This window comes from Larimichthys crocea, chromosome XV (genome assembly GCF_000972845.2).
Source record: "Larimichthys crocea isolate SSNF chromosome XV, L_crocea_2.0, whole genome shotgun sequence".
In the NCBI taxonomy this organism is placed as follows: Eukaryota; Metazoa; Chordata; class Actinopteri; family Sciaenidae; genus Larimichthys; species Larimichthys crocea.
In genome coordinates, this window is record NC_040025.1 from 13,442,780 (window position 1) to 13,460,189 (window position 17,410).

The following is a 17,410-nucleotide window of genomic DNA, read 5'->3' on the forward strand; positions in this document are numbered from 1 at the left end:
ATTGTAGTTGACTGGACCTCAGAGGAATGTGCAAAGAAAAAAACCCTCAAACTTACAGCTCGACAGATTATTTGTACAAAATGAATGAAAAATTAAAAAACTACATTATTGTCTTAAAACTGCTGCCACCAGCCAGTACATACTGTATGAACTCTGAAGCAGCTATAAATCTAAGTAACGGAATATTTCGGTTGCAAAATACACACAGACCTTTTGGTACTACAGCTTCGTAGTATGTGAATCCTCATGTGTCGCATCCCGTAAACCAGGAAAACCGCCTCATACACACACTCTAGGAATATGTAATCATCTTTACATTGGAAAAACTATATATATATATGATATGATATGATATTTTTATGTTTATGTATCTTTTGTTGTTGAGATGAAGTTTGTAAATTAAATTTTTAACAAAGTAGTTTTTCTTTTTCCCCAGAAGATAAAATCTGCGCATCCCCCACCAAAAAAAAAATGAAGGGCGGGTTTTAATAGTCTTTTAAAGTTTGTTATTTAACCGTGATCTCGCCAGGATTACATAACCAGACTCACGCGTGTGCTCACGGTAACGTTTCAGGGACTTTGTTGAACATGCTTCTGTCTCACTGCTTTCACGTGTAAATACGAGGCTCTTCAGACGCTGGAGGTCCAGTCGGTGAGCGAGCACGATATCCTGCTTTTTATTAAAAAACAAAATAAAAACACTAATCCACGGTTGACTTCGCGGGAACATCGATCTACCACTGCCTGCTTAGCGTGTGTGATTTCTGGATTTAGCATCGGCAGCTAAAAACAGCGAATCGTGTATTTATTGAAAGAAAACAGTCACACCGGTTTCTATTGTTGGTCTTAAAAACAAAACAAACAAAAAAAAACCTGTTTACAGTGCGGTACTGTAGATTAGTCAGACGATGTTAACTGCCTTTAGAATGTGGCATTATGGGTAAGAGAGTTCTTTATTGGAGGCGCCATGGTGTGACGCCTGAGGGCGCGTAGCTGAACACGAGAAGTAAAAGTGTCTTAACCATTTAGATCCTGAGCCTTGAAAGATAACGCACATGACGTGAGCTTTTTTCTGTATGTTTATCGACAGTTAGAGTTTTCTTTTCCTGAATTCTTTCTAATCGGTTATTGTTTCCCACGACGACATTTACACAATGTTGCTTTAATCGTGTACAGATCGTCTCTGTGGTTTCACACCTGTAACAGTGATTTGATATACTATATATATTTATGTGATGGCTTAGCTCACAGCTGATGACCATCAGAGCCTGGACGATCCTCCTACAATGTTTTGGATTCGACTTCGCCCCTTCAGAAGTCAGTCACATTTTCACCTCCTTGTTTCCCCCCTCGCAGCAAATCTTCATAATTTCTGTGGAAGTTCAGAAACAAATGACTCTGGAGTATCTGAGGCGCTCTGTACTGTTGGTGCAAACACGTTCAACAACCAAAAGTTTCGAGGAGAGGTTTGATGTTCGAGTTCTGTCAGATACCATGAGGACAGAGAACACAGGCGGGTGTTGGGTGCAAACTCCCTCTCAATCAAAGGCGTCACATTTTTTTCTAAGATTTCTTATAAAAACCAAAAACTCATTAAACAAAAAAGGAAGGAAGGAGTCGACACAATAAAAGACAGGTGGCAGCATCTGATCCAAACGAGCCTGATTCTGTTAGAAAAACAGAGACCAACATTCCTTAGAAACAAGCGTACCCTCCTCGTGAAGGATTTCCACGACTGTACAACCAGTTCAACAGTTTATATGATTATGGGTACGTGCAGCATTTTGCAACCCGGACAAATCTGATAAAAGCTGGACCAGTAATGCTGCAACAAACTAACAAAACACAGCTGCAGAATGATGAGGATTGTGTAACAGTGCTGGAAAAACGTTGGTGTCTTAATTAGGTTTCATCCATCCTCCACTATCAGCATTACCTGGTTATATGCACTCACATTCAAATCTAATAAATAAATAAATGCACAACAACTAACACCTATTTATTAATTAAAGTCACCACTTCCTGTTGATGTTTGGCAGTAGAAGCACTCCAGGAAAGGTTCTGGTGCATTATCGCCTAATGCTTAGCATTAGGACTCAAATCTCTGATGATAAAAACATTATATATTTGAGAATTTGTGCTCCAAACATTCATCATGAATCGTGTTCCAACACAAGCCTTTTACATACCAAACACCAAACACACACAAATGCATTCACACAAAAACCTTCTAAAAGGTTGGACAGGAGAGAAGTGAAGTTCGGCTCAAAGCCCCAATCTGCAAACTGTGTTTCTCTCCCGAATCGACTGATATTTTTTTATAGTCATCTTGCGACTGTATTTGCAGACGCTGTAGATTCGCCCTGAACTCACGTCAGGTTTCTTATCATCTAAAAAAACGTTTGCGATGTGCAGTAACGGCACAAAAGACCCCAAAAAACTGTATTTATATTCCTGTTTTAATCTGAATTTGAAGGGAAAAAGGCTGCAGATTGGGGCCGTCGATGTGTTTGCCGGTGCTCTCCGGAGAAAGTTCTGGTTTCTGTGGAGCCGTGACGACTAGTGTCTGTGTACAGTGTTCGATATTTGTTCATGTGATCATTAAGTTAGAGGGCAGGGGGGGGTCAGGCGTTGAGATAAAAGTATCGTAGTGTTTCTGTATTATACTTCTGTATGTATATGTATAAGAGGATTTGAATGTTAGTTTTTATCACCATGAAAGAAAAAAAAACAAGTTTGAACCAAGTTTTTATCTTTTTCTTTTGTTTTCGTTCTCCCTTCTGTGACATGAAGGTGAAAACTGATGCCATCTATCATCTCTGTAATATTCTGCTCTTTGTCTCTCCTTGTGTTGTGAAAGGCTTTTCTTCTGCTTGATCAAGTTCATAACAGCGAATTAAAATTGTTACAACTTGAGCGCTCTTTCGGTTGGTCTTCTTCGCCATCGACACACCCCGACACATTTTTATTTTTGTTTCAGTCTGTCCTTTTAAAATACAGATTAACCCCTCTGATCTGACACTGAACAGGCCGTGCAGTTATTCAGGTTTATCCGTCATGTGCAGATTAACACAGGGTCAACAATTCAATGGGTTAGGGTTAACCCTCACTACACATAAAGGATAGAAACAGGTAAAATACAATAAAATATTATAGAATGTGGAAAATATGAGTACTAAAAAGTATCACTGTATAAAAAGATATGAATATACTATATAAATAGGATCTACTACTAAATATAAATATATTGTAGATTCGATACATATCGTGCAATGTTGTGAAACTGGTGTTTTAATCAATTAAATCAAGTCTGGCCTTGTAGCAGCAGTCATGGGTTTGTGCATATTTTGCAGACGTTGCTGTTATGCAACACTCCGGTAACTTCTGCCAGACGCCAACAAAGAGAGCAGTCAAATGACAAATCCAGTCCACAAATAAAACCGTGCCAGTGGGTGACGGTTTGGCACGTTTCGAGGGAAAAGAACCATACAGGCTTTTTATTAATAAAAAAATATTGTATCCAAAGGAAACACCAGAGGAATGGTTCACACACAGATCAAATGAAAACACATTAATAACACAGTGCAGGTAAATAAGCAAATAAAACCATGTTTGTCTTTTCATGTTTGTTCTATGCACCTGATATCTGTTGCATGTCTGTACGCTTTGGGGCGGAGGAAGCATCCCCGCACTTTCTCTTTTTCCCCGTTGAAACAGATTACAGAAACAGATTACCTGAATCAACTGTCATCATCTCCTTTACTGTGCCTCAGCCTGCAGGAGCAGGCTGAGGCACAGTAAAAGATATTAGTGTTTACCATTGGTCATCACGCGGTATCTGTTTGTTTTTTGCTCAGTCACGGCGCAGCCCAAGTGGCTGTACAGTACGTCACCTGCACGCGCCACCAGCACTTAAACAAAGATGGGGAAGTCCATAATGGAAGTGATCAAAAGAAAACAGGTGAACACATCTCAGTCCAGACTAGTTTTCTTTTCTTCGTGCATAAATTCCCCTTGAGCTATGAACTACATTGTTTCACCAAGGTGTTTCCCCAAGGTGTGCACACTTTCAGGTGACCCATGTCTCCGCCCGGCTGAAACCCAAACCCACACACATACAGGTTCATGTGTATTAAAAGGACACTGCTTTTTTTTTTTTTACTGTATTACAGGGACCCTCTTCGCCACTTGGCTTACATAGATGTATGGTTACTGGATATATATCAAAATATATATTTTGAGCCATACAACACAAATTTCACTTCAGATATTGAAGACACACAACACAACTCAAACTATAACAACCTGACAACATACTTAATTAGGCAGACAATAGGTCATTAGATAAATAAGCCCCGCCTATGACACAAAGAGATTAAAAGGACTATTACATTTATGAGGACAGTAGATATTCAATATATAAAAACATCTCTGCATTGCAAAGACATACCTAATCTATGAGGACATATTTTACCACCATTGCATGTTTTATAGTTATTGTGTGTTTCATGTTTAAAATCTCTTTGCTGTCTTTTTTATATATATATATATATATACAAATGTGCAACCTCACTTCTGTACCATGTACTCAGAGGGACTTTCTGTATTTACTTTTCTGTGAGTAACGCACACATACAAGAATCCTAAAGGATTAAATCGTGTTAGATCTAGTATCGGATTGTCATCAGAGTGGGTGCTTTTGTGTGAGTTTTCACTGGTGCACGTATCAATACATTCTCATCGAGAACACCGTGTGTGTGTGTGTGTGTGTGTGTGTGTGTGCGTGTGGAAAAATACTGCGCACAAATGACTAATACAATGACGCCAGGCAGCAACCGTATGTTTTGTATGTTTTGCACGGAACACATATCTAACAGTGGGGAATACTGAAGTTGCAAGTTGCAAACAAATTCTACAATTTATGTAAACGTTACAATATATAATGTGCACATTTAATAACTTTGTAACTTAAAAGAATACATTTTTTTCTTTTTACAGGCTTTTTTTATAAACAATAAAACTCTTCTTCAACTTGTGGTCAGCTGGGGGAAAATGCAACTGTGCGAAGTGAAAGTGAAATCTAGAAGTGAATCACTAGGAAAGCCAAAGGGGTTACCAATGTGTGTTGCAGTGAAATCAACTTTAAATTTGTATACTTGGTAGAAATTTCAGTGTTGACAGTATCTTTCCATTTGCACACTATTACTACATTTCATCATGAATGATATAATGATATCTCCACCCTCAGGTGAAACTCTTCATCCGTAGTACATCACGGCAGGTCGAGACAGGCCTCATTTTCTTGTGATCTAATAAAAATTACAGAGACTGCACGTAGAGCGCGTGGGAAGACGTTTCAGTCTATAATGACGAAACGCAAGAATGTGATTACCCACAGCTCTGTGATTGGCACTATTTATGTATGTGCTGTCTCGTTCAAATCCACAACAAAATGATTGGCTCATTATGTCTGAAATGTTGTATGTATGATGTACTTCTATAGAGATAATGCAAAAAGACACATAATGTATGAAACCAGATATGTTGCACGCTCAGGTGGTTTGTTTCTGGCACAACACCTGCTCCGCTCCCCCTCTGCATTGCCCCATGCTCTGGTTTGGCCCAGCTCGGCATCTGTCTTTTAGCCTTTTATTTCATCAAGCTCTCGCTAATCTTAATCTCTGTTTAGCTTCCTCCATCAATACCCTCTTCTCCTCTGTCATTATGTTCATAGAGGCTGCTCAGCATGGTTACATTGCCCACTTACCCAGCTCCTGTTCTGGCACGACACCGCCGGCATTCCCCTGAAAACCTCCTCATCTTCTTTTTCTTCTTCTTCTTCTTCCCGGTGGTCCGAAAACGCCTGTGGCATACAAACACTCACACTCCCCCGGTGCTCTGAGCTCACAGTCCGGGCAGCACGGCTAACAAACTGAGCTAACAGCAGCTACAGTTGGCGATAGTTTACTTCACTGTCCATCAGGAAACCCTGTAAATCACAGTAGAGGTGGAGCAGCTGTTCCCGGAGCCCAAAGTTACATAGTGTGAGAACAGACGTACGAATGACAGAGACACCGTTCAGCTGATCACAGGTCAGTGTGGATCAACAGGAGGTAAACTGTGACTCTGATATTTTATAGCATAATAATAGTTTTACTGGCTGTATGTCAACAACACAGGTAATGGTCTTTAGCACACCTGGGCAATTGAAAGCTCATAATGCTGAATGCCAAGCTTTGGAATGCTGTGAAGAATCTAAAATATGTTTTATTATATTTGCAATTATTCTGCACTTATTATGTCATGGCCCGTATATAAAACGCATATTAACGCGGTTTTGTTTACTTCCGGTGGTGGCTGACCCATAACCTTTTTGAGCGCTGAATCGTACGTTCGGATGTGGCAAAGTAGAGCTTTGTTTCCCAGATATATTAGTGTATGTGTGTGTGAATGGGTGTATAAGAGGCATTAACTTAAATCCCTCACGGAGACTGTGCCCTGGGCGGTCGCCCACATTGCCCACAGCTAAAACCGGCCCTGCTTGTTTTAGTTTACGGGCAGATCTGCCACATCCAATATGGCGGACGCGTTAACGTATCGCAGCAACGGACCAACCTGCTCAGTGAGGCGTCTATGTATGTATGTCTATGATCTATCCTAACTAAAGGAGTCTATGTATATATGTCTATGATCTATCCTAACTAAAGGAGAGTCTATGTATATATGTCTATGATCTATCCTAACTAAAGGAGAGTCTGTGCATATATGTCTATGATCTATCCTAACTAAAGGAGAGTCTATGTATATATGTCTATGATCTATCCTAACTAAAGGAGAGTCTATGTATATGTCTATGATCTATCCTAACTAAAGGAGAGTCTATGGCGGAAAGATGGATAAGGACGGACTTTTAGGGGGAACATTTCATTTTAAAAAGTTGCCCGACGGCTCGTTGGACAAAAACAAGGCAATTTGCACAGTTTGCAAAGCCGAATTTAAATTCCACAGAAGTAACACGACTTTAACATATCACCTCAAAGCAAAACACCCTGCTGAAATTACCTCCACGGGACCTCGCCAGTCTACACTACAGGAGTGTGGCACTCGTCAGTATATTTCCTCATTAGTATACTTCCCTCCTATTTCCTTTTTCTGTTTGCACTGTGCATATGTGCACCATAAGCCAATAAAATGAATGAATTTAAATGTACTTTGTATTTATTCTACATTAATTTGATCATTTTACATAAATAAATATTCATTATAAGCTTCAGTCTCAGAAAAATGCAATTAATTTATTGATAAATTTATTGATAAATTAATCACGATTAATTACAGATTTTTTTTGCGATTAATTAGTTAATTTTTTTTAATCGTTTGACAGCCCTAAAAACTATATAAGAGCCGTCTATCATTAGTGAGTAGTGCTCTACTAACAGCTCTGTGACCTCTTCACCTCTATGACTTCAACTCTCAATGACTGCAGAAAAAAAATGTGCTGATGACTGAGGCGTACCAAGAAAAAGAAACTATAACTGCATATCAAGTTACCTTGTTTCATTCATGGGCCATGTAGTCCATGTTTATTTGTTTACATGAGTCAGTTTTTATCTTTGCTCTTAACTACTATGAGTCAGAGTTGTTGTATGTATATGATTGTAGATAATTTGTTAGCCACAGTCCATGGATAAGCCACTTTTGTGTGAAATTGAGGGTTTAAAAGGCTTAATTTGGGTTAATCACCCATAAATAGCCTTTCATAAAAAAAGGGAACCATACTTGATCCCTTCTTTAATGCTACACCAGTGAAAATTTAGTCTTGAGTCATGTTTCATGAGCGAAAACACAAGTGAGTCATGAGTCGTTCCCATGGTTGCCTGCCAACACTTGCACTGAGTTGAGTAAGTGTGTGATGCAAGCTTGGAACATTTCTTTATGTGTTTTTATTTACATGATTTTATTGATGTGTGTAATGATGCTGTATTGAAAGATCGAATCAACGTGTATCTTTTGATCAGAACAACAACAGCAACTCTGTTGCTAGGTGAAACAAACAGTAATAAAGTGCAAGTGGAACTGCTTTCCATGTGCGTGGGCGTGTGTGGAGGGAGTCCCTGTCCACATATATTAAAATTAGACGTACTGCACACTATTTGGATAAGAAAACAATAATAACAGCAGAGTGGAAAATACTTTCCATGCTGTGTGTGAGTGTGTGTGTGTGTGTGTGTGACCGTCTTTTGTTTTCCCACTCTTCCGCCTCCATCCACGAGAGCTGTTTGCTTATGATTGTGCAAAACCAACAAAGCATCCACGGTCCTCTCCAGGAATTCCCAATATAATAAACACTAAATTTTTTTCTTTGTTCCTGAGTTTGAAGTTGAAAAATTGTTATTGCTCAGATGTTTTCTGACAGTTTTCTGATTGCACAATTACAACTGTTAGACAGAGGTTTATGAGTTGTCTGGGTGACTGGTCTCAGACAATTTCGGAGGTGAAAAGGTCCTGAGCTGACGCTCCAGTGAAACTTGTGACGTCTACATCATTGTGTTGTGTGATTAAACTGCACGTCCAAGTCATGTTACAACAGTTAAGGTAATCAACAGGAAAAAATGATGATACCCGCTATGTCCAAGTCATTCCAAGATGAAACTAGTCTTGAGCACTGTGACGCTGCATTTAAAAGTGACTTTCACTGTGACAAGTCCAAGATACACCTGCGCAATACCTGCATGTGGCACACCTGTCAGGTGGATTAACAAAATAAAAGGAAAGAAGGAAATTTGTGAAGACAATTTAAGATAAATCAACCTTTTTTTGTGGACAGAATCAAACTTATATATTTTGTTTTAAATGTTTAGGATCTATGAAAATGTTATTATTACAATAATATACAATTATAAACATTATTGCAACACTTAAATCAACATATTGAAATGTCAAAGCCCGCTTTAAAGCAAATAGATTCTAAAGACAGGTTTTAAATCTTTAGTACTGGATCCTATTTCTACTCCACAAGTTATCCATCAAGTTAACTGTGTTTAATCCTGACACTAAAGCGTTAATGCTAAGAGCTAAATGCCAAGGCTTGTTTTTTGGAACATTGCCAAATGGGAAGTGAGTAAATACTGACTCAGCCCAGCCACCCAAGGAATTACATCCATATTCAATGCAAATACTCACTGCCAACAAAGAAAGTAATGTCCAACTTTCATGCAATACAGTATACCGGACTTTGTGTCCAGTCACAGGCCTCTTTCTCCAACATTATCCAAGTGATTCTGTTGCATAATCATACTGTATCTGCCAACACCGGGGTCGTTCCCTAAACTTCACACACCCTTAAGCAAACAGTTTCGCAATATGTTTATTCAAACTAGCACATTTACAACACTTGATGTTTAAAAAAAATGTTGATATTGAAAATAAGCTGCAGTTTTAGAGTTTTTACAACATTTTTCTTCGTCTGGCAGCGAGGTTGGGGTGTGTTACTGTATGTCCAGCTCCTGTGTGCCTTAAAGGGGACTCTTTTTTTAATCTTTATTTTATGAGAGAGGGACCCAAGGCCAATGCAGCAAGTCATGGCGAATGCGCTAGCAGGTGAGCTACCAGGTGAGCTACTAGTGTTTCCTGTCTCCCTTTGTTTCTGTAGAATACCAAGGTCACTGCTAAAAGAGAACTTTCAAATGGAAAACATTATGCAAAATGTAATTATGAATCAATCGATGATCAATTTAAGTAGTAGTCCAGTCACAGAGAGTGACACTGACCAAACATGGTAAGGACTGATTAATCACACTTAAAAAAAACTCCTTTGAAACACAATCACGTTGTTGAGATTAAATCATTGAAGGACTACGTTGAAATGTGTCTATCAGTAGTCATTCAATGAAAGATGATACTGGCGTTCTGGAAAAGAATTACTCATTCTTACATTCATCAATGTCTGAACAAAATGTCTCACCGTAAAGAACATGTATTTTAAGGTTACATGGTTGTAATATGATCTTAATCCAAACAGGAAAAATCCCTCAGTTGCTCAAATTGGTGAGTCAAATTATTGTGAATTCATTCATTTATGTCACACAACTTCTTATCTGTATAAAGGCTACTGGAGCCGATACCAGCCGATATTGTGCATGAGGCACAGGAAAGATCCTTACACTCATGTTCCTCAAATTCAGTTGTTTTGCAAGCAGATCCAGACTAAAACACGACCAACTTCTTCTTTTAACGCGCTGTTGCTTTTGCAACTACGTTTATTAAAGCCTCTGAAAATGTGGCTTGAAATAGTGAAAATGCACGTATGATATCAAAGTTCCCTCACCAGCACCATCTGTCAACATACATGTCTCATTAATGCATGTTAATGCACGTTACTAACTAAACTTCTTCCCTGGAGTTTCTGTGCTCTCTCGTCCAGCAGGTTCTCATGGATCGTGGCTGCTGCTGTGATCCTGCACGAGGTCCACTACATATATTACCCCCCCCACCGGAGGCTGTTTTGAAAATGAAAGGCGTAGAAGTAAAAAGACGACTGAAAAATAGTTACTACAGTAAAGATACCCAAAAATTCTACTTAAGTAAGGTAATGAAGTGTTTATACTTTGTTACTTGACGCCTCTGTTTGAAAGCCTGTGTGAATAAAAACATACTATTTGCATATTTAGATCCGTGGGTTCTCCACCTTTGGAGGGATGACAAGGTAATTTCCAGGGTCTGTGAGACGGTTACAGATTACTAAATAATATAATAAAATAACGTATTTGTGGCAAGCGGCATGGAATGAGAAACAGAAAGCAGATATGCAGATGTGCTCACAGACAGTCAGTCCAGTAATCCAGGGATTCCATGCCGGACAATTCTGCACCACACAATTTACATCGATGTGCAAATGTCACTGGCAGCACAGGAAGTCGTGTCCTCTGGCGAGGGCGGCGGTAGAGGTGGAATTTTCATAGTGTTGTGTTGCATTAACATCGATCTGAACGATTTCTTAATCTTTTATTTACACATTACATTCATGTTTAGTCATAGAGTGATACTTCTTTAATACTTTCACATTAATATACTATGTATACTACAAACAGAACAGGCGTTAATGGGTAGGAGACAGTGTAGGCGGCCGGCTGGTTGGCACACGCCTGTTGGCAGCATCGAGGGGAAGCCATGTGTGGGCGTGTAAAGGCTTCCCTAGCTCAAATTCAGAGGAAGCTCTGGCTCATAATCAGGAAAATCCTTCTTCTTTCTGTCACTGTTGTGCTTTTCTAAGGATGACATAAGGGTTGTGTGACTTATTTAGTCTTTTTTTTTTCTTGTCATCCATTGAGTCACTTCAATGAAATATGATATAATGATGATGACGATGATGATGAAATGTGGATATGAATTCAACTAAAAATATAACAATAGTATAAATTTCCATAAAAAAAAAACTGCCAGTTTATTTTCAGGAAAATTGATTAAGCAATTAGAAATACAGAAAACTGAATAAAATAAACAAACAATTTATGAATCATGAATTTATGATTTTATTTTATTTTATTTTTTTAATGACTGACCTTTAATAGACATGATCAGATGTTTACTATGAATTTGTAAATTCAAACTTAATGCAGCCAAAACAGACAAAACACAGCAGTCATAAGTTTGAAAATTAAAATGACAACACACCTGATGCCCACCTGATGTCCGCCTCCGTTGTTTTCCTGTGATGCAAATTTCTTTCATCCGTATAAAAGGGCTGCACTCAGACAGAGAGAGGTAGAGAGCAGTAGCTCAGTGAGAGTACCACCCAACAAGTCTGAGCTCACATAGGAAGGAGGAGACTTCTTGCTTCACTCTGGTTTCAAGGCATTCAAGGCATCAGCACTTTCACCCTCAACATGAACTTCATTACTTATCTGGTGAGTGACAGAGCTTTAAATGGTTTTAAGGGGCTGATACATCAAAATAAAAAGAGCTTTAATGGGCTTTAGAGAGTTACATGTTCTTTAATCTGTTAATGTGTGCGAATACATGCGTTGTAATAATGTTTGGCTTCTGCTTCCTAAAAAGACAGCTAGCGTGCTAGACCTAAAATAACCCTTTAAGAATAATTCTGAATGCAAAGTTCATTATTCATTCATGTCTGTGTTTTGTCTGCGTCACTTGGTACTTGACAGTGACGACAGATAGGAAACAGCACGCTGACATGCAGCAAATGTCACCAATGAGGGCTGTGATCTCGGCTAGTTATCTGGCCTTTTTATGGTGAACGTGAATCACAGATATGATAATAATATGTCTTTTTTACATGTTTCAGGTTTCACTGGGACTGATAGCGGCGGTGTGCAGCAATCCCATCTCATGTCCCGCAGACTGTGAAGAGACTGATCACTTTCAGCAGGCAGAATTCAGACACGTGTCGGACCTTGAAGACTCTTCAGTCGCACCCTGGAGACTAGTGTAAGTTTTCTTTATGTTTGCCAGAAAAAACATTTATAATGTGATATACACGAGTTATGAAAGAGTTATCCGACCCACATCAGAAATATAAAGTGCTTACTTTTCCTCACTGAAAAGCTGCCCAGAGACACACGATATGTCTTCTGGAAGACACTGTGTCAGAAATAGTTAGGCCAAGACTGAAAGCTTACTTTCTCCACACACAGTGTCGATTAGTTGTGGATGTCAAGCAAGCACAGTGGAGTGAAGTGTTTCCAGTTGTTCATAGAGTTAAAAGCTGATGGCAGCATGTTGGATAATGTAAAATGTTGGCTCTAGATGTAAATACAGGGGATCACTGAATTTGTTATATGAATATGTGTACTGAATTTCATGATAATCCATCTAATATTTGTAGAAATGTTTTACTGTGGCTGAAATCCCGAGCATTGCAGGAAAACATGAGAACAGATCAATCGATGCAGAAGATTGTGACAGAACTGGAACAAACAAATGTATTAAAGACGTATGAAATTCAACGATGCATTTATTCATGGAGATTTTCTTTTCCATTTTTCAGTAACGAATCTAAAGAAGGCAGGGAGCCCTTCCACATTTGGAAAGCTGAGTGCCGGGATGGTTGCAAGATACCAAACATGCCAAACATGGTACCCAAGACTATTGTCGTGGAGATTTCAGTCTACCAGAGGCTTCATCAGGCACACCCAAACAACACCAGATGGTGCAAGTGCCCCTACGAGCTGGCTGTTGGATGTACGTGCGTCAACAAAATAACAGCTACTGAATAATAGGAGTCAACATCCATGATGTAGTTGCAGTAGTTGTATTTGCAATAGCAAACGTAATGGAATATAATATATGTTATGTTACTATGGGGCAAGTTGCTCTTGTAATTTCTAAACTGTTTTAAGTGGTGTGCATGTATCTAATTATCTAATTTATTTATATAGTTATGGGTTCTATCCTTTATGACGGCTAAATATAATTTCATTTTGGAAACTTTCATAGCTGCGGTTTTAATGTGTGTCAGTGACATAAATTAACTATGTAACATGTATTTTTACATGTGATTTCGTAATTTGCTGATTTTTTTTTTGGCAGTGTCACAGATTTCACATGTTTTCAGGGAAAATTCTGATTTTGTGTTTCTTATATATATATATGTATATTTACATGCTTTCTTTGTAAGATGTGATGTGTAGCATGTGTATGTCGCACATGTGTTACATGTATTATGTCATCTGCAATAACTACAGCATAATACTTTCAGAAAATTTGTATTCAATACAAATGTGAAATTGTATTTGTTTTGCATTGTGTGCATTATAAAATGTTACCTTGTTTGAGGTAACTGTACCTGTAATAATAAATTAATTCAAGTATAATCAACGTGTTTTTGACTTTTTGTGTTACTTGTTGTACTACACTGTAGTACTGACCACATATCTTTGTGTACCAGAACTGCTTTTTAAAGTTTGGGTGATACCCCTGAGGTTTGGGTTAACCCCCCAACAATTTAGTAAAGGTTCGTTCCTGTTTTAACATTACAGTGTACAAAGAAAGGTGCTTTCCCAGTCTGCTGCATAAGAACCAAGAACTTGACTGGCCTGATCTGAACCCCATCCAGCACCTTTTGGATGAACTAATCAAGTGACTATGACTAAGTCACTAATGTTCTGGTGGCTGCAGGTTCTTCTAGGTCTTTTAAGGAAATTAACTAGTAATCCTATAGATAACTTTAAGGACAAAACTTCACATACAAAATTTTAAAAATTGATCCTGATACCTTGAAAACAAAGAATACATGGGACCTTCACCAAAGGTCAAACAATGAATGTAAGTGAGAATTGTGAGGAGTTAAAATGTATTTGTAATTTATTTTTTATTATAGATAGATCAACTTTGACATCAGGCTCTCTATCTTATGCAGACAGGACTGTGATACTCACTCATTGTCTGTGGTTGTAGTACACAACACAAAGGGGCGCCGCCAGGAATTTTCGTCCCCATAACAAAAAAATCCCCCCCTCTGCTCAGCTGTTGTCACCACATCTCTAGGACCTAACTATCCCATCAAAAGCTTTACATAACTCTAATTAAAGGCTTTGCGACTGTTTATTGTCTTGCAGTTCAATACTAGTACGAGCACAATTTACAAAGGATTTACTGCTGATTTGTACATGCATGCAAGTCTGCATACCAGTGTTAATTTCGTCAGACAAGACGAGATATAAGATAAGATAATATAAGAAAAAAAGCAACATCCAGTCCTGCTGTCATGTGTTTGTGCCAGCACTTCTTTTACTGTAGCAACGTCACGGCCACAAGTTTGAGATCCTCTTGCTGCTCTCGCACCTGTGGCTTGAAAACAAACAGCATGCAGGAGAAACACAGTGTACAGACAGCGCAATCATGCTCGGAAGGATGTTCCGACACTGCTTTTCCACTGTAGACCTCCATCTGGTAATGGATTTTTCTTTTGAATCTGTCTATTTCGTTTTTGTGATGTTATTCAGAACATGTGTTATCTGTACAGTATTTGGTATACTGTGATCTTTTAAGTTTTTATTTCATTTCAGGCTGTCTACTCAGCTATAAAATTAGCTGTAAGTGTTTTTTTGTGTGTGTGTTGGTGTTTCTATTTAATATATAAAAAATGAAATCAAGTGCATATTAAGTGTGTTTTGAAACAACAGACATGACACTTGCACACAGCAAAGTTGCATTAAAGATGAATTTATTCAATTCAATTCAAACAAGACATTTAATCAATATGTTAGCTGTGGAACACAACTGAACTGGAACTAATAAACAAAAAAGATTTTCCCCGTTGTGGGATAAATAAAGTATAATCTAATCTAATCTAATCTAATCTAATCTAAAATGTTTTGACTAAAACTGGACTGAAACACTCTGTGTTGACGTGTGACTAAAACTAGACTAAACTTTTGAGACTTTTAGTCGACTAAAATATGACTAACAGAAATGATTTGTGAAAGACTAAAAGTGACTCAGACTAAGAATGAACTTTGACACAAGACTGAGACTAAATGAAAACCCAACATCCCTGCTGTCCTTGTTAGACACCCCTGTAGGGAAAGCTTGTTTGTCTGGTAACCATGGTAATAACAACAAATTAATTAGATTCCTGTTCAAAAGGGATGTCACTACAGTCCCATACGTTAACTAATAAAGTGAGAGAAGTTTTATTTAAAACAATTCATAGATGTTATCCATCCATAGATCATATTGTTAGAAGATTCAAAAAGATATTGATGTGAAATGCACTTTCTGTTCTGAACATACTGAAACAGTTACTCATTTATTTTGGCACTGCCCCTTTGTCCAAAGTCTGTGGACTGATATCTGTAACTTTATTGCTAAAAATGTTGATAATGATTTTAAGTTGTTTTGGAGGGATGTACTATTTGGGCTCTTTGACTTGAACAAAAATATAGTAAGATTAAACGAAACATTTATTATCAATCTCATCAGAATCAGAATCAGAAATACTTACTTATAATATATTAATATATATTGGTTTGCAGAGGGAGGGATGGACAGGACAACGATGCTGACATGCGGGATCTCTCTCAGCAGATAGTATGGATGGAGTCCAACGGTGAGCAGGTCAACAGGTCAACATCCGGGCTACAGAGCTGTTCTTTGGTTGTGATGTGACCGGTACAATCCCGGTCGGCCTGGACAGTGTGGAAGCCATCAACGCTAATGTCAAAATTTCATATTCATAAGTGTAAATTTACTCGAGGAAAACCATGTTTTGTTGCCTTTCACAGTGAGTTCAGGCAGTACATTGCTTCCATTAGATTTTCTAATAACACAAAAGCTTAATATTTGTGAACATTTAAATATATTAATGTAAACTCTTTCTCCCCCTGGCGTAAAATATATACATGTGGAATCTTTTTGTAATGTTTTGTGACCTTTGTTCCAAAGTTCTAAGTTCTAATTTAAAAAATAAAAAAAATAACACTGCTGCATACTACGGAAGCCCTAAAAGGCCATACATACATACATTTTATTCCACCCGTTTTCCCGTGATAACGAGATAATTTTTCTCTGTTTTCCCGTGATAACGAGATAATTAATTTGAGATCTCGAGAAAACAAAACGATAGTCTAGTGTATTAAATCATGTGCGCACGTATTACAGAATGTATGGCAAATGCATGATACGGAGCGAGCAAACCTATTACGCCACTGTAAAATCCCTTTGATCCATAATTTCTGACAAAGGTTGATCTCAGGACCATCTTGACTGTTTACTCACTCAGTATAAAGCATATTTACTGTATCATTTTTCAGCAATTCATCCTCAAAGTTCATTATTTTGAATTAAAAAGGGCATTATGTGTAATATTTACTCTACTGTAAAATCGCTTTGATCCATAATTTCTGACAAAGGTTTGAACATTTGATCTCAGGACCATCCTGACTGTTCACTCACTCAGTATAAAGCATATTTACTGAATCATTTTTCAGCAATTCATCCTCAAAGTTCATTATTTTGAACTGAAAAGGGCATTATGTACAATATTTACTCTACTGTAAACAATACTGACAAAGGTTGATACACTTTGGCTAATCCTCACTCCAGTCCTGAGATCAAATGTTCAAACCTTTGTCAGAAATTATGGATCAAGGGGATTTTACAGTGGTGTAATAGGTTTGCTCGCTCCGTATCATGGACTACATGCAATTGATTTAATACACTAGACTGTTGTTTTGTTTTCTCGAGATCTCGAATTAATTATCTCGTTACCAGAGGAAAACAGAGGAATAAAATGTATGTATGTATGGCCTTTTAGGGCTTCCGTAGCATACAGTATGCAGTGCAGTTCACTAAAAAAAAAAAATTTATTTAACTTTTACTGCCCAAAACATGTAAAAACAAACTAACTTATCTCGGGTGGAATAAAATGTATGTTTGACCCTTTAGGGCT

At 38.0% G+C, this 17,410-nt stretch overlaps 1 protein-coding gene across 1 annotated transcript; it reads left to right on the forward strand.

The window, feature by feature from the left end:
- The first annotated feature begins 11,778 nt into the window (after window positions 1–11,778).
- On the forward strand, window positions 11,779–13,567 carry LOC113747783 (interleukin-17A-like). Its single transcript, XM_027288976.1, has 3 exons — window positions 11,779–11,906; window positions 12,305–12,447; window positions 13,007–13,567. Exons 1-3 carry the CDS (start codon window positions 11,886–11,888, stop codon window positions 13,233–13,235), a joined length of 393 nt encoding a protein of 130 aa, XP_027144777.1. The 5' UTR covers window positions 11,779–11,885; the 3' UTR covers window positions 13,236–13,567.
- The last annotated feature ends 3,843 nt before the right edge of the window (window positions 13,568–17,410 follow it).

What these genes read in the sequence shown, in the direction of transcription:
- LOC113747783 (XM_027288976.1), top strand. Translation starts at nt 11,886, where the DNA reads ATGAACTTCATTACTTATCTG. An exon ending in TGAACTTCATTACTTATCTG is followed by an intron (nt 11,907 to 12,304) that starts GTGAGTGACAGA and finishes TACATGTTTCAG; the next exon opens with GTTTCACTGGGACTGATAGC. An exon ending in GTCGCACCCTGGAGACTAGT is followed by an intron (nt 12,448 to 13,006) that starts GTAAGTTTTCTT and finishes TCCATTTTTCAG; the next exon opens with TAACGAATCTAAAGAAGGCA.